General features: G+C 37.5%; 1 protein-coding gene across 1 annotated transcript in view; it reads left to right on the top strand.

Annotated features, from left to right (window-relative positions):
• The window catches only part of WDR27 (WD repeat domain 27), a 152,590-nt gene extending 137,866 nt beyond the window's left edge, over positions 1-14,724 (top strand). Inside the window, exon 25 of the mRNA XM_045544738.1 lies at positions 14,316-14,724. Coding sequence (XP_045400694.1) covers positions 14,316-14,366 — 51 coding nt within the window. The 3' untranslated portion in view covers positions 14,367-14,724. The remainder of the gene's footprint in view (positions 1-14,315) is intronic.
• The last annotated feature ends 2,550 nt before the right edge of the window (positions 14,725-17,274 follow it).

The raw sequence follows: 17,274 nt of genomic DNA, 5'->3' as shown, positions 1-17,274 counted from the left end.
GATGTGCACTATTTTATTCAACATGTGCTAGCATTTATCGTTTGTTTAAAATTGAAGTTTGTTGGTATATAATTTACATACAGTAAAATTCATCCTTCTGTTGTAGAGTTGAATATGAGGACGTGCAGCTGCTCACAATCATGTGGGGGAGGAAGCCCCCACCCAGGGAGACTGTGTGGGCCCTGCAGTGACACCCCCACCCCCAGCCATGGGCCAGCATGGCCTCGATTTCTGTCCCTTCCAGTTTTGTCTCTTCAGAAAGTCATATAAGTTGAAAATATGGTATGTATTTAGTGTATGCATTTCCTCGTTTAGCACAGAGCTTCTGAGATTCATTCCTGTCTCAGTCGTTCTCTCTGACAAGCAGAGTTCCGTCGTGTGGGTACATCACACTTTGCGTGTCCAGCCACCATTTTGTGTATGTTTTGATTGTCTCCAATTTTTGTCTATTGTGAAAAAAGCTGCTAGAAATATTCATAAAGAGCTCTTTACATGAATGTATGTTTTTATTTTTATCGGGTAAAACACATGTGAGATTTTTAGGTAATATATTAAGTATATTTTACTTTTTAAAAATGGCCAAAATGTTTCCCAACTATCTATACAATTTTGTATTCCCACCAGAAATGTAGGAGAATCCCACTTATTTTCATAATGAGAGTAGGGTATTTTTTATCCTAACACCAGATAAATATAATGCAGAAAAAGGAAATCATAGGCCCATTTCAGCTATGAACAGCCCTGTGTGAATCACAAATACAATATGAGCCCATTGAATTCAACAATATACTTAAAAATGCATCCTAATTAAGTAGGGTTTATTCCCAAATGTCAGAAATGTTAGAAAATTTAATGATCTAATTCACTATTTTGGTAAAATAAAGAGAAAATATTTTATCTCAATACATGCTGAAAACACATTTAAGTTTATTACTATTTAGGATTTAGAAGAAAATCTTTCACAGTAGGAATGAAAAGGAGATTCTTAATATGGTAAAATTTATGTGACAAAACTTATAGCAAATATTATATTTAATGGAGAAATTTCACGTGCATTTTCTTTAAGATCAGAATGTGGCAAAGATACCTACCTTGCAATTTCTTTTGATGTAATAACAGAAGATCCAGCAACACAACAAAGAAAGAAAATAAGAGTGAGAGGACTGGTGGAAAAGAGAGAAAGCTCTCATTATTTGCAGATGATTTGATTAATTAAGCTGTAAAAATCAACAGAATCATTATGCTATTAGAACTAATATAATTCAGTAACATTGCTGCATACAATGTCTAGATTAATAACACTAGCAATAATTAACTAAAATTAAAAATAAGATTTCTTTTATGGTAATACCTCATGTTTGAAGGTATCTGGGAGCTTAACTGAGAAAAAAATAACCATGGATCATGTTCTGAAGGCCTTCGAAAATAAAATAAAATAAATAAAATAAACATGGAGAAAATTTTAAGGCTCCGTAGGAAAAGTATGCCCATTGTCACCACTTCTATTCAACATAGTGCTGGAAGTCCCAGCCAGAGCAATCAAGCAAGAGAAAGAAATAAAGGGCATCCAAATCAGAAAATAGGAGGTCAAACCATCCCTGTTTGCCAATGATATAATCTTATATCTAGAAAACCCTAAAAACTCCTCCGAAAGACTTATAGAATTGATAAGTAAATTCAGTAAAGTTTCAGTTCATAAAATTAATGTACACAAATCAGTAACATTTCTATATACTAATAACAGTCAAGCTAAGAGTCAAATCAAGAACTCAATACCATTTACAGTAGCCACAAGGAAAATAAAATAATAAAATACCCAGAAATATACTTAACCAAGGAGGTGAAAGATCTCTACAAGGAGAACCACAAAACACAATGAAAGAAATCATAGATGACACAAACTAATGGAAAAGCACCCCATATTCATGGATCTGAAGAATTAACATTGTTAAAATGTCCATACTGCCCAAAGTGATTTACAGATTCAGTGTAATTCCCATCAAAATACCAATGTGATTTTTCTCATAATTAGGAAAAACAATCCTAAATTTCACACGGAATCAAAAAAGAGCCCAAATAACCAAAGTAATCCTAAGCAAAAAGAACAAAACCAGAGACATCACATCACCTGACTTAAAATTATACTACAAGGCTATAGTAACCAAAACAGCATGGTACAGAACATGGAACAGAATAGAGAACCTAGAAATAAAACCATATTGCTAAAACTGATTTTTGACAAAGCAGACAAAAGCATACACTGGGAAAGGATGCCCTACCCAATAAATGGTGCTGGGAAAACTGGATAGCCATTTGCAGAAGAATGACACTGGATCCCTGTCTCTCACCATATATTAAAATTAACTCAAGATGGATTAAAGACTTAAAGTAAGACCTGAAACCATAAAAATTCTAGAAGAAAATAAACATAAGAAAAATTCTTCTAAACATTGGGCTAGGCAACGAATTTATGACTAAGACCCCCGAACTAAATACAGCAATAACAAAAATAAATTAATGGGACTTAATTAAACTAAAAAGTTTCTGCACAGCAAAGAAAATAATTAACAGAGTAAATAGACAACATAGAGAACTGGAGAAAATATTTGCAAACTAAGTATCTGACAAAGGATTAATATCCAGAATCTACAAGGAACTCAAACAAATCAATGAGAAAGAAACAAATAACCCCATTAGGAAGTGAGGAAAAGATGTGAACAGATTTTTTTTCAAAAGGAGATATACAGGTGGTGAACAAACATATGAAAACATGCTCAACATCACTAATCATCAGGGAAATGCAAATTAAAACCACAATGAGATACTGTCTTACCTCTGTCAGATGGCCATTAATCAAAACAATACATATTGGTGTGGATATGATAAAAATGGAACACTTATACACTGTTGGTAGGAATGTAAATTAGTAAAACCTCTGTGGAAAAGAGTATGGAGATTCCTCAAAGAACTAAAAGTAGACCTACCATTTGATCCAATAATCCCATACTGGATATCTACCTAAAGGAAATGAAGTCATTATATAAAAAGACAACTGCACCCAAATGTTTATCACAGCACAATTCACAATTGCAGAGATATGGAATCAACCTAAGTGCCCATCAACAGGAGAGTGAATAAAGAAAATGTGGTGTATGTACACACACACACACAGATACACACACTACTCAGCCGTAAAAAAGAACAAAATAATGTCTTTTGCAGCAATTTTTAAGAAGTTTTTCCCAAGCATAGTTCACAAAGATATCCTACATTTTCTTCTACTTATATTTTACCTCTCATTTTTAGATATTTAAATTGTACATACAACCACTAAATCCTATGTCACTCCACTTTTTTTTTAAACAGAAACCAGGGATTTACTCAGGACGTATAGAGTGTGACCTCTATCTTACCTTATGAACTTATCACTCTGGCTTTGTCTCTTTCGTTTTTGCCCTTATTTTTTTGCCAAGTCAATTATATATATTTTGAGTCCTATGTAAGCCTCAGAATTGAGTCCTTTTCAATAACAACCAGAGTTTGGAATGTGCAATGGTGAAACAAGTGTTCCTGCTTCAGCTGAAACCAAAAATTTACTCTACGGAGATATTCAAATTGTACTTTAGGAAAGCATCGTTCCTGTCCCTCATGGTTTGTCTCTCAGTCCAACTGCTTTTCAGGGAAACTTCCACCTGCCACATGGCATGGGGCAGCTACAACTCACCTGGCCGCAGGTGGGCCAAATTTTGAAACTGAAACTGGGAGAAACAGAGGCTGAGGCTGAAACCTGATGGCCAGCGTGATCCAGGTTCTTTGTTGCTGTTTGTTTTGTTTCCTTTGGCCATGTGGATTGGAGAATTAGAAACACTTCGTTTCCAACGAGAAAGAAGAGTAAGGAAAGTATGTATCGAGGAACAGATGTGGGCAATGGAAACAAAGTCCTGGCGATGTTTAGGTCTGTGCCTCTCATTCTTCCTGATCCCCCAAATCCGTTTTTTGTTTTTGGCTCCTTTAGAGAAGCCTCCATCCTCTTGCCCCGTTCTCTTTTCAGCTACCACCTGGCACCTGCCATGCAGGGACCAACAGTACAACAGACACCTGGGGTCGCAGCAGATGGCCCATTTAATTGGACAGACTGGACATTAAGAGGTTAAATTCCTAGCCAAATCCAAGCCAGATTCCCACGAATAAGAACTAAAATGTTTATCTGTTGGATTGCATTGCTTTTTCTTTATTGCTTTTCCCTTTTTCTTAATGGTTCAAGAGTTTGGAAATAGAAGTGCCACAGCTATCTGAAAAATATTTTTATGTTGTTTCAAGAGCAGTCCTAACCAAATGATTAATGTTCCAAGATGTCAATAGTATGAAATGTGTAGCAGTGTTATGCAGATTGAGATATTCAGAACAGATAAGCCTCATTTTTTAAAAATCCAGAATGTGTGTGGTTTAACATTATTGTCTCTCATACAATCCAGTTAAAAAAGAAATTTTAAAATAAATTTGATACATGCCTATGAATATAAAATTATTTTGGGACTTGTAAATAAATGCAGTTTTGCTCCAACATGAAGTCAGATTTATTTTTTTAGCTTCAAAATAAGAATTAATTTCTCCCTGAAGAACAATATGTACTCTCAGGCCAAAAGCTGCTCTATAAACCTTAGTTTATTACTCTTAGGATTAAGTAAATTGTATACTCAGTTTGAAAATTACATAGGTCTTCTGGATATCTGTATCTATCTATCTTCTGTTTGATCCTATAATTGTTAACATTTGTTAAGTGTTTTCTGTGTGTCTGGTACTCTAATAGATGATTTACATATGTTAACTAATTTGATCCTTATAACTCCTAAATAGGTTATATTATTATCACAATATTTATTCTAAGTTGAGGTAAAGAGAATTAAACGACCTACCCCAGATTATGCAGCAGATACAGGGAGAACCAAAGTCTGACTCCAGAGCCTTTATAATCACTACCTTGAAACTATGGAAGGTACTTACACATTTTAACCAAGTTGTAAGGAGTCCAGGTTCTTCTCTGTGCTACTTCTAGTGACTCTGCAAGTCTATTCTAAAGTAGATTAGATGTATATGTGTGTATCAGACTTAGGGCATTGCCTGTGTGTGATAAACACTCAAAAAGTCTCTTATTGTTATTTATATATTTTTGATGTTTGATTCACTTAATCAATGGTGAAAGCAAAGGCTCATCAATGTCAACCTAAAAAATTATCAGCCTAGGAAGCTATTGAATGATTGACAATATACAACCTGCTATGGTCTGAATGTTGGTGCCCCCCAGATTTCCTGTATTGGAACTTAATACCCAATGTGATAGTATTAAGAGGTAAGGCTTTTAGAGGGTGCTTAATTCCTCATGAATGGGATTAATGCCTTATAAAAGAGGTTGAAGGCAACACCCCTACCCCTCCCGCCACGTAAGGATGTGGCAAGAAGTTGCCATCTGGGAAGCAGAGAATAACCCTCACTGGATATGAGTCTCCTGAATCCTCGATCTTAGACTTCCAGCCTACAGAACTGTGATCAGTGCATTTATCTTGTTTATAAATTACCCAGTTTAAGGTATTTTGTTATAGCAGCTCAAACAGACTAAGATGCCACCTAAGATACTATTGGGACACCTTAAAACTAAAGTATTGTGTGTTTCAAAATAGCTGGAAGAGAGAATTATAATGTTCCCAATACAAATAAAAATAAATGTGTGAAGTGATGGCTAAAAAAAAAAAAAAAACTAACAGTATCTTAGTAAAGAAGACATGCGATAGCTTAGAAAAGCTGAGGCGGTCAGGGGATACATTTTTCTGCAGCAGCAGCTTGTGTAGATGCACCAGGTGGCTGTGGGAAGAGCTGTGTGAGCTGCTGAAAGTGGCTGCTGCCAGCCAGCATGCCGGGAGAGGGGAGCACAGGGAACTAGCATGTCTTGATGCCTGAGTAGGCACGATGTCCTGTGACAGGTTCGTCTCCACCCACAGACTAGGGTGCATCAAGTGCAACTTTTATTTCTGAATCTTTTATGGCCTACCTCCATTTGCTAAATTTGAGCTAAACAGAGAGACAGACCCCAATACAAAAACCACTGGACACCTCAACACTCCACTTTCAGCATTGGACAGATCATCCAGACAGAAAATCAACAAGGAAACATTGGGCTTATTTTGTACTATCGACCAAATGAACCTAATAGATATTTCCAGAACATTTCATCCAACAGCTGCAGAATACATGTTCTTCTCCTCAGCTCATGGATCCTTCTCAAGGATAAACCATATGCTAGGCCACAAAAAAAGTCTTAAAAATTCAAAAAAATCGAAATAATACCAAATATTTTCTCTGACCACAATGGAATGAAACTAGAAATCAATAATAAGAGGAACATTGGAAAATATACAAATATAACCAGTCTGCTCCTGAATGACAAGTGGGTCAATGAAGAGATTGACCCACTGGTTATTCAGGTCATTAAGAAGGAAATTAAAAAAATTCTCATAACAAATGAAAATGTAAACACAACATATCAAAACCTATGGGATATAGACAAAGCAGTTATATGAGGAAATTTTATAGCAATAAATGCCTACATCAAAAAAGTAGAAAAGCTTCAAATAAACAACCTAAAGATGCATCTCAAAGAATTAGAAAAATAAGAGCAAACCAAACTCAAAATTAGTAGAGGAAAAGAAATAATAAAGATCAGAGCAGAACTAAATTAAATTGAAACCTACAAAATAATTAAAAAGATCAATAAAATGAAAATCTGTTTTTTAAAAAGATAAATAAAATTCACACATCTTTAGCCAGAAGAAGAACAAAAGAGAGAAGACCCAAATAAATAACATCTGAGATAAAAAATGTGACATTATAACTGACATTGCCGCAATCCAAAGGATCATTAGAGACTACTATCAGCAACTATGTGCCAATAAACTGGAAAATCTAGAAGAAATGGATAAATTACTAGACACATACAACCTACCAAGATTGAACCAGGAAGAAATCCAAAACCTGACTAAACCTATAACAAGTAATAAGATAGAAGCAGTAATAAAGTCTATCATCAAAGAAGAGCCCAGCACCTGATGGCTTCACTGATGAATTCTACCAAGCATTCAAAGAAGAACTAATACTCTTCCTACTTAAACTATTTCAAAAAATTGAGGAAGAGGAGATACTCCCAAACTCATTTTAGGGGACTGTATCACCCTGATACCAAAACCAAAGACATAACAAAAAAAGAAAACTATTGGCTAATATCTCTGATGAACATAGATGCAAAAAATCATCAACAAAATACTAGCAAACCAAATTCAATGATGCATTAAAAAGATCATTCATTATGATCAAGTGGGATTCATCCCAGGGATACAAGGATGTTTCAACATATGCAAATCAATCAGTGTGATACATTATATCAACAGAATGAAGGAAAAAACCATATGATCATTTCAATTGATGCTGAAAAAGCATTTGATAAAATTCAACATTGCTTTATGAAACAAACTCTCAAAAAACTGGGTATAGAAGGAACTTACCTCAACTTGATAAAAGCCATATATGACAGATCTACAGTGAGTATCATACTGAATGGGGAAAAACTGAAAGCTTTCCTCTAAGATCTGGAATAAGACAGGGATGCCCACTTTCATTACTGTTATTCACAATAGTACTGGAAGTTCTAGCTGGAGCAATGAGACAAGAAAAAGAAATAAAGGGCATCCAGATTGGAAAAGAAGAAGTCAAATGATCCTTGTTTGCAGATGATATGTTCTTATATCTGGCAAAACCTAAAGACTCCACAAAAAACTATTAGAACTGACAAACAAATTCAATTAAGTTGCAGGAAACAATATCAATATACAAAAATCAGTGGCATTTCTATATGCCAATAGTAAACAATCTGACAAAGAAACCAAGAAAGTAATTTTATTTACAATAGCTACAAATAAAATAAAATACCTAGTAATAAACTTAACCAAAGAAGTGAAAGACCTCTATAATGAAAACCATAAAACATTGATGAAAGAAATTGAAGAGGACACACAAAAAAATGGAATGATATTCCATGCTTGTGGATTGGAAGAATCAGTATTGTTAAAATGTCTGTACTACCCAAAGCAATCTACAGATTCAGTGCAATCCCCAATAAAATGCCAATGACATTCTTCACAGAAATAGAAAAAAAAATCCTAAAATTTATATAGAACCACAAAAGACCCCAAGTAGTGGAAGCCATCCTGAGCAAAAAGAACAAAATTGGAGGAATCACATTATACTACAGAGCTATAGTAACCAAAACAGCATAGTATTGGCCTAAAAACAGACACACAGACCAATGAAACAGAATAGAGAACCCAGAAACAAATCCATACATCTATAGTGAACTTATCTTTGACAAAGTTTCCAAAAACATATAGTGGGGAAATGACAGTCTCGTCAATAAATGGTGCTGGGAAAACTGGATATGCACGGGCAGAAGAATGAGACCCTTATCTCTTGCCATATACAAAAATCAAATTAAAATGGATTGAAGACTTAAATCTAAGATCTGAAACTATGAAAATACTAAAAGAAAACATTTGGGGAAACACTTTAAGACATTGGCCTGGGCAAGGACTTCTTGAGTAAAACCCTCAAAGCACAGACAACCAAAGCAAAATTGTACAAATGGGATCACATCAACCTAAAAAGCTTCTGCACAGTAAAGGAAACAATCAACAAAGGGAAGAGACAAACCATAGAATGGGAGAAAATATTTGCAAACTGCCCATCTGACAAAGTATTAACTAGAATTTATAAGAAGCTCTAACAACTCAATAACAAAAAATCAAATAATCCAACTAAAAATGGACTAAGGATCTCAATAGACATTTCTCAAAAGAAGACATACAAGTGGCCAACAGGTGCATGAAAAAATGTTCAACATCATTAGCCATCAGAGAAACACAAACCAAAAATGCAGTGAGATATTTTCTCACCCCAGTTAAAATGGCTTTCATAAAAAAGGCAATAAAGAATGCTGTCAAGGATGTGGAGAAAGGGACACCCTTGTACACTGTTAGTGGGAATATAAATTAGTGCAACCACTATGTAGAACAGTATGGAGTTTCCTCAAAAAACTAAAAATAGAATTACCATATGACCCAGCAATTCCACTGCTGGATGTATACCCAAAGGAGGGGAATTGACTATATTGAAAAGGTATCTGCACTCTCATGTTTATTGCAGCACTATTCACAGTAGCCAAGATTTGGAATCAGCCTAAGTGTCAACCAACAGATGAATGGATAAAGAAATTGTGGGACATATGCACAGTGCCCACTATCTCCACTTCTATTCAACATAGTGCTGGAAGTTCTTGTCAGAGCAATCAGACAAGAGAGGGGAATTAAGTGTGTCCGAAAGGAGGCAGAAGAGATCAAACTCTCCCTCTTTGCTGATGATATGATATTATGTCTAGAAAATCGCAAAGATTCAACCAAGAGACTCCTGGAATTGACAAATGAATTCAGTAAAGTCCCAGAATACAAAATTAATGCACACAAATCAGTGGCATTCATATATGCCAATAGCAATCAAGCCGAAAATCAAATCAAAGATGCAACACCTTTCACAATAGCATCAAAGAAAATTAAATATCTAATAATATATTTAGTGAAGGAGGTGAGAGACATATATAGGGAGAACTATGAAATACTGAGAAAAGAAATTATAGAAGATGTAAACAATGGAAAATCTACCAAATCTGCTCATAGATTGGCAGAATCAATATTGTTAAAATGTCCATACTACCTAAAGTGATCTACAGGATTAATGCAATCCCTATCGAAATACCATCATCATTCTTTACAGATCTAGAAAAAATAATCTATGCTTCCTATGGGACCAGAGAAGACTTCATATAGCCAAAACAATCTTAAGCAAAAAGAACAAATTGGGAGACATCAGTCTACCAGACTTAAGGCTTTACTTCAAGGCTATAGTAACCAAAACAGCATGGTACTGGCACAAGAAAAGAGATACAGATCTTTGGAACAGGACTGAGAACCCAGATGTAAAACCATCTTCATATTTGTCATCTAATCTTTGACAAAGTAGACAAAAATATACATTGGGGAAAAGAATCTCTATTCAATAAATGGTGCTGGGAAAATGGATAACTACATGCAGAAGATTGAAACTGGATCCACACCTTTCACCTCTCACAAAAATCAACTCAAAATGGATAAGAAGCTTAAAACTAAGGTGTGAAACCTTAAGAATTATAGAAGAAAATGCTGGGAAAACTCTTATAGACATTGGCCTAGGCAAAGAATTTATGAAGAAGACTCCCAAAGCACTCACAGCAGCAACAAAAATAAATAAATGGGACATGATCAAATTAAAAAGCTTCTGCACAGCCAAGGAAACTATCATTACAGTGAATAGACAACCTACAGAATGGGAGAAAATGTTTGCTTTCTACACATCGAATAAAGGGTTGATAACAAAAATCTATAGAACTTAAGAAAATCAACATGAAAAAAATCAAACAACCCCATCAATAAATGGCCAAAGGACATAAACAGAAACCTTTCTAAAAAACAATGGCCAGCAAACATATAAAAAAGTGCTCAGCATCTCTAATCATTAGGGAAATGCAAATCAAAACCACAATGAGATATCACCTAACTCCAGTGAGAATGGCCTTTATCAAAAAGTCCCAAAACAACAAATGCTGGAGTGAATGTAGAGAGAGAGGAACTCTTACACTGCTGGTGGGACTGCAAATTAGTTCAGTCGTGGTAGGTTTTGTGTTTCTGGGAATTTGTACATTTTAATTAGGTTGTCTGATTTGCTGGCATACAATTGTTCATAGTACTTTTTTTTATAATCATTTCATTTTAGAATCAGTAGTAATGTCCATCATTTTCAGTTCTGATTTTATTGAGTCTTTTTCTTAGTTCATCCAGCTAAAGATTTCTCAATTTTTTTCAATGAAACAATTCTTGGTTTCCTTGATTTTCTCTGTTTTTGTTTCTCCATTTTGTTTGTTTTTGCTATAATCTTTCTTATTTACTACCTCTGCTAGCTTTGTGATGTGTTTGTTCTTTCTCTAGTTTATTAAATTGTAAAGTTATATTGCTGATTTGAGATCTTGCTTGTCTTCTCATATAAGCATTTATAGCTATAAATTTTCCTCTTAGCGCTGTTTTTGCTACATCCCAGACTTTTTGTGTGTTGTGTTGTCACTTTTATTCATTTCTAAGTATTTTCTAATTTTCCTTGTTATTTTTTCTTGGATCCATTGATTAAATGCATGTCATTTGATTTCCACAACTTTTGAATTTTCAAGTCTCCTATTATTGTTTTCAAATTCATCTTCTGTGATTAGAGAAGAAACTGTGTATAATATTAATCATTTAAATCTATTGAGATTTAATTTGTGGCTTACCATCTGGAAAAATGTCACATGTGCACTGGAGAAGAATTTGTATGCTATTTTTGTTTGGTAAAGTGTTCTGTATCTGTCTATTATATCTAGTTGGTTTATTGTGTTGTTTAAGCTCTCTATGTCTTTCCTTCTCTTCTGTCTGGGTGTCCTATCTGTTATTGAGAGGAGGGTGTTGAAATCTTTATTATTGTAGAACTGTCTATTTCTCCCTTCAGTTCTGTCACTTGGTGCTTCATATATTATGATGGCCTGTTTTTAGGTATGTAAATGTTTATAATTTTTATATATTCTTCCTGCATTGAAACATTTACTAATATATAATGTCCTTCGTTATCTCTGATATCCTTTTTGGTTTAAAATTTTTTTCCTGATATTATTATAGCTACCCCTGTTCTCTTTTGATTACTGTTTGCATAGAATGTCGTCTTCCATCCTTTTAGTTTCAATCAATTTGAGTCTTAGGATCTAAAGTGATTCTCTTGTAGACAGCATATACAGTTGACCCTTGAACAACATAGGTTTGCACTGCATGGCAGGTACATTTACACATGGATTTTTTTTTCAACCAAATGCAAATCAAAAACACAGTATTTGCACGATGCAAAGCCTGCTTATATGGACAGTCAACTTTTTATATATATGGGTTCCACAGGTCGACTCCAGGACTTGAATAGGCTTGAATTTTGGTATATGTGGGGGTCTTGGAACCAATACCCCATGTATACTGTGGGGCAACTGTAGTTGAATCAAGTGCTTTTAATCCACTCTGCCAACCTTTGTCCTTTCATCAGAGAGTTTAATCCATACGCATTTAAAGTAATTACTCATAAGGAGGGACCTACTTCTGTCATTTTCCTATTTATTTTCTATAAGCCTTATAGCTTTTTGTCCCTCATTTCCTGCCTTACTGTCCTGTCTTGTGTTTAGTTGCTTTTTTTGTAATGAAATGTTTAAATTTCTTTCTCATTTCCTTTTGCTTATATTCTATAGCTATTTTCTTTGTGGTTACCATGGAAATTACATGTAACATACTAAACTTATAACACTTTCGTTTGAATTTATACTAGCTTAACTTCAGTAACATACAAAAACTCTACTGCTTTATATCTCTGTCCCTACTTCTTTCAGTTGTTGATGTCACAAAATTATATCTTTACACATTGTGTTCCCCAAAACATGAACTAATAATTCCTTTATATGCATTAGTCTCTTAAATAACTTAGAAAACAAAATGTAGAGTTACAAACCAAGGTTACAATAATACTAGCTTTTAGACTAATCATTGGGTTTTTAAAAATAGATTAGTCTTCTAAATCATGTAGAAAACAAAAAGTGGATTTGCACAGTGTTGTTACAATAATATTAGCTTTTATAGTTGCCCATGTATTTACCTTTATAAGATCTTTATTTATGCATATGGTTTGAAATTACTATTTAATGTCCTTTTAACTCACCTTGTAGGATTCTCTTAAGCATTTCTTGCAGGGCAGGGATGTGGTAACAAACTCCCTCAGCTTTTGTTTATATGGGAATGTCTTATTTTTCCCCTCACTTTTGAAGGATCATTTTTCTGGATATAAGACTCTAGGTTGGCACTTATTTTTTCTTTTAGCCTTTTGAATATAATCAGCCTAATTTTTTCTTTTATCCCTTTATCAGCCTACTATCCTTCTGGCCTCCAAAATTGTGATGAAAAATATGCTAATAATCTCATTGAGAATCCTTTGTATGTTACGAGTCACTTTTCTCTTGATGCTTCCAGGATTCTCTTTTTGCATTTGGCCTTTGTAAGTTTAATTATGATGTGACATAAATAAAGTTTGATGTGAGTCTCTTTGGGTTCATCTTACTTGGAGTTTATTGAGCTTTCTGGATGTCTTTCATCAAATTTGGGGAGTTTCCAACTCTTATTTCTTTAATTATTCTCTGGGTGCCTTTCTCTCTCTGGCCCTTCTGCGACTCCGGCAGTGCCTGGGTCCATCCGCTGGACGGTGCCACAGACCCCGCAGGCTCTATTCACTGCTCTGCAACAGTTTGTTCTTTCTGTTCCTCAGACTTGATAATTTGTATTGTTTTATCTTCAAATTTGCTGATTCTTTCTTCTGCCTGCTCAAATCCACTGTTGAATCCCCCTAGTGAATATTTTATTTCAATTATTGTGCTTCTTCCAGCTCCAGAATTTCTTTTTGGTTTCATTTTAGGCTCTGTGTCTTTATTGGTATTTCCATTATGTTCATGCATCATTTTCTTGACTTTATGCACATATTCCTATAATTCTTTGAGCACTTTGTGTTGCAGATCTGCCATCAGGTGTTTTTTAGGGACAGTTTCTGTTGTTTAATTTTATCTCTTGAATAGGCCATACTTTCCAGTTTCTTTGAATGCCTTGGGATTTTTTGTTGAAAACCTGACAACTGAATGTAATAATGTGGTAATTCTGAAGGAAAATTCTTTTCCTCCCCCTGTGTTTGATTCTTTTGTGATTATTTTGTTGCCCTTGGTGCGGAGACAGGCCTGGTGTTCCTGCGCCACCGTCTCCTGGCACCCTCCCCTGTCACTTGCTTTTAGCTCCCAGACTCGGTTGCCAGTCTGCAGACATTTAAAAAGGATATCTCATGCCCTTCTGTTCAGTATAGGCAGGTTGACGCTGACCAAGCAACTTAAAAATATTAAAATAGCAATGAAATGTAGTTTCAATTAATTAAATATTGTATCTGTTGTAAATATCGATTTCACTATGTTAATGCATTTTGTTTTATGACCTGGAACATTATAAATAAGGAAAACAGACTTTTGTGTTACTTTTCTTCTAGGCTTCCCAATTAATGAAAGGAAGCACATGGTATTTTATTTTCAATTACAGCTTGCCACGGCCACCCTGGATGGCAGACTTCAGCTGTTTCTAGCTGAGTAACTGCTGACCTGAGGGCTGGGCCCAGGAGTGCCGAGGGCAGCAGCGTGGCCGAGTGTGAAACAGGGCCCATCCGTCACCCGCCGGAAGCAGCGACTGTGTTTCACAGTTTGGGGCTAATTTCAGACTGCTCTTCCTGCGAGCTCCTGCCCTGCGTGTGACTCTCACTTGTGAGGTTTCCCTTCTGCTCCTCATCGGGGTCCCCTCCCTGGAAAAATGGAAATGGCATCCAGGACTTCTGAAGAGAATTTGGTAAAGTTAAAACAGAATATTCTTCAATAAAAATAAAATAGTATTTGTTTCATAATTAGACTTTGAGGAAATAACAGAGAGAGAGGGAATTCTCTTTTGGGCAGTGAAAAAAAATAAAGCAGTAATAGTCCTAATAGTTCTGGCTTTTTGATTAACGTCTCCGTGGCTTTGCTTGGAGGACCGTGGCCTCTGCCTGGGGGGCTTCTGGGTGTTTCCTTCCACGGCTGGTGGTTGGTCCCACTGAGGCAGGGCTTCCACGTGCTGCCTCAGAGAGGAATAGCTGTCCTGGGCTTGACTGCGAACGTCGGACTCTAAAGGTCCCGGAAGAGCAAGGAAAATTCCGGGAACAGTTCAAGTCTGCGGGGACTTTCACATTCATGACGCCCCCACATGAGGGCTCCGGGTCGAGCCTGAGAATGTCCTGACTTGGCGCTGTCCCCCTCTGTGACGCCAGATAGTGGGGGCTTTTGTCTCGTCAAAGCACCTGCCGGCCCACGTTTGTGCTTATTTTCCCGGAGATGCTGCATGCTGTGACCTCACCTCCCAAGGCACGCCACGCGCTGCCCTCCTGGATCCTTGTTGGAATTGTCACGCACCAACATCAGTGTGCTACATATTTTTGCAACATTTTTGAGAAACACAAGTTTAGCACAACTCATTTTCGCTTTCCTAGCACTTCAGTTTTCCAGACATTTTTATCCACTTGTATGAAGTATTCCATTTCCCTTTGTTATAATGAGATTTGTTTAGAACCAAACACAGGTAAACAGGGCAGTTTCAGGGCCAGCAAGACCATGGCATCTTATTTAATATTCTTAATTCTAGCATATCATTCAAATTTTATTTTTATTTTATTTTCTATTGTGGTAAAATATAAATAACATGAAATTTACCATCTTGACTTTTACCGGTGCAGGTCAGAAGTGTTAAGAACATTCACCTTGTGCGACCATCACCACCATCCGCCTCTAGATTATTTTCTTTTGCAAACTTGAAACTCTTTACCTATTAAACGCCAACCCCCCACCCTCCTCCCTCAGCCCCCGGAACCCGCCTTTGCATGTCCCGCATCTGCGCGTCTGACTGCCCAGGCACTTGACGTCAGTGGCATCACACAGAGCCTGAGCTTTAGTGACAGCTTCTTTCACGCAGCACAATGTCCAAGGCCCGTCTGGGTTGTCATGTGTCAGATTCTTCCTTTCATGTCTGAATAATGTTCCACCGTGAGTATCTACCACATTTCCTGTATCCACCCGCCAGTGGGCCCTTGGGTGTCCCCTTTCTGGGACAGGCCAGACGTGGAATTGCCAGAGCGTGTGGTTCTAATAGCTCCATTTGTGATTTGGGGACTGCCTTACTGTGTTCTGTAGCAGCTGCATGGTTGTACATTCCCACCAACACTGCACACACGTTTGTTGTCTTTAACATACCCAATTTTGAAGATTCCTTTCAGAATAAATGTTAGTTTCTGTCATATATTGCTTTTGTTTTTACAAAAGTTTTTCCAAAGTCAGTCATGATTCTAGTTATGTCGAATATGACTGAGAAAAAGAAATGTAAAATTACTTAATGTAAATCATAATAACTGAGTAATATGTCAAAGAAAAAAATCTATGTAAAAAAATCTGTTAGCTCAATCAAAGGAAAATCGGGAACAGAACAGTCTTGGAGCAGCCACTGCTCAGAGAGCTTGGTCAGGTCACGGTTCAGGCTCTGCCGGTGCGGACCTGCTGGAGGAGCCGCAGGGGAAGGCGGAGGGCAGGGCCAGTGGGCACGGACGGCAGAGCGCTGGGGGCCTCCATGCAGGGGGGGACTAGACTGCTGCGGGCTCAGGGGCCTCCTCCCGGGCTTGGGCACCCGCCGGGCGAGGAGGAGCAGGTGTTGCCGTCGCTGGGCGGCTCGGACGTCTGCGCCGCGAGTGGCCGCCGTGCAGGTCTCTGTTCCGTCCGTTCCACGCACGACTGACTGCGCATTTCCAAGCAGCGAACAGGGGTCGTGACGTAAACGTGACTGGTGGTTCTGCCTCGTCAGACAGTAGTGATAAAAGTAATATATTTATACAGAGCTTTTTATTTCTGACCTGATTTCACTTTGTCTTTTTATAATCTGTGAGTTTGATAGGCATTATTAGTATTCTCTCTCTCCAAGTACCTGACGAAAGCTTAATCGCAGAGAAAGGAGTGATGCAATTCCATCTTGGAAGTCCCACGCAAAGGCATTCTTCTCCCACGCGGAACGCGGAGGGCCATCAGGGCAGAGGAGCTGCCTCCTCCAGGGCCTGTGTGCAGACAGCCACTGGGCGGGTTTCGGGCTGCGCTCGGGCCAGGACAGCTTCGCTGCTGCTGGGCGGGAGAGTTGCTGGTCTGGACACGAGACCAGGTCGTCATGTGCTGAACCCCTGCGGTCCCTCCATTGCCCCACGTTCCAGAGGAGCTTTCTGTGATGGTCCTTCGTCACTCGGCTGTGGGTGCCGCAGACGCGCGATGGAGAGGAGGCCGCAGGGGCACAGCAGGGGACAGGTGCCGTCCACCTCGGTTCCCACAGGCACCTCCAGGGCGAGTCCCGCCCGCAGGGGAAGAGGATGAACCGCGGCTGCCTGGCCTGCTCAGTCTCTGTCACTAGACGGCTGTTAAGATTCCTCTGGTGTTTGCGTGATGCA

The sequence above is a fragment of the Lemur catta genome, chromosome 2 (genome assembly GCF_020740605.2).
Source record: "Lemur catta isolate mLemCat1 chromosome 2, mLemCat1.pri, whole genome shotgun sequence".
NCBI lineage: Eukaryota > Metazoa > Chordata > Mammalia > Primates > Lemuridae > Lemur > Lemur catta.
Note: the sequence above shows the minus strand (reverse complement) of the source record. Positions and strands in the feature narration are given on the sequence as shown.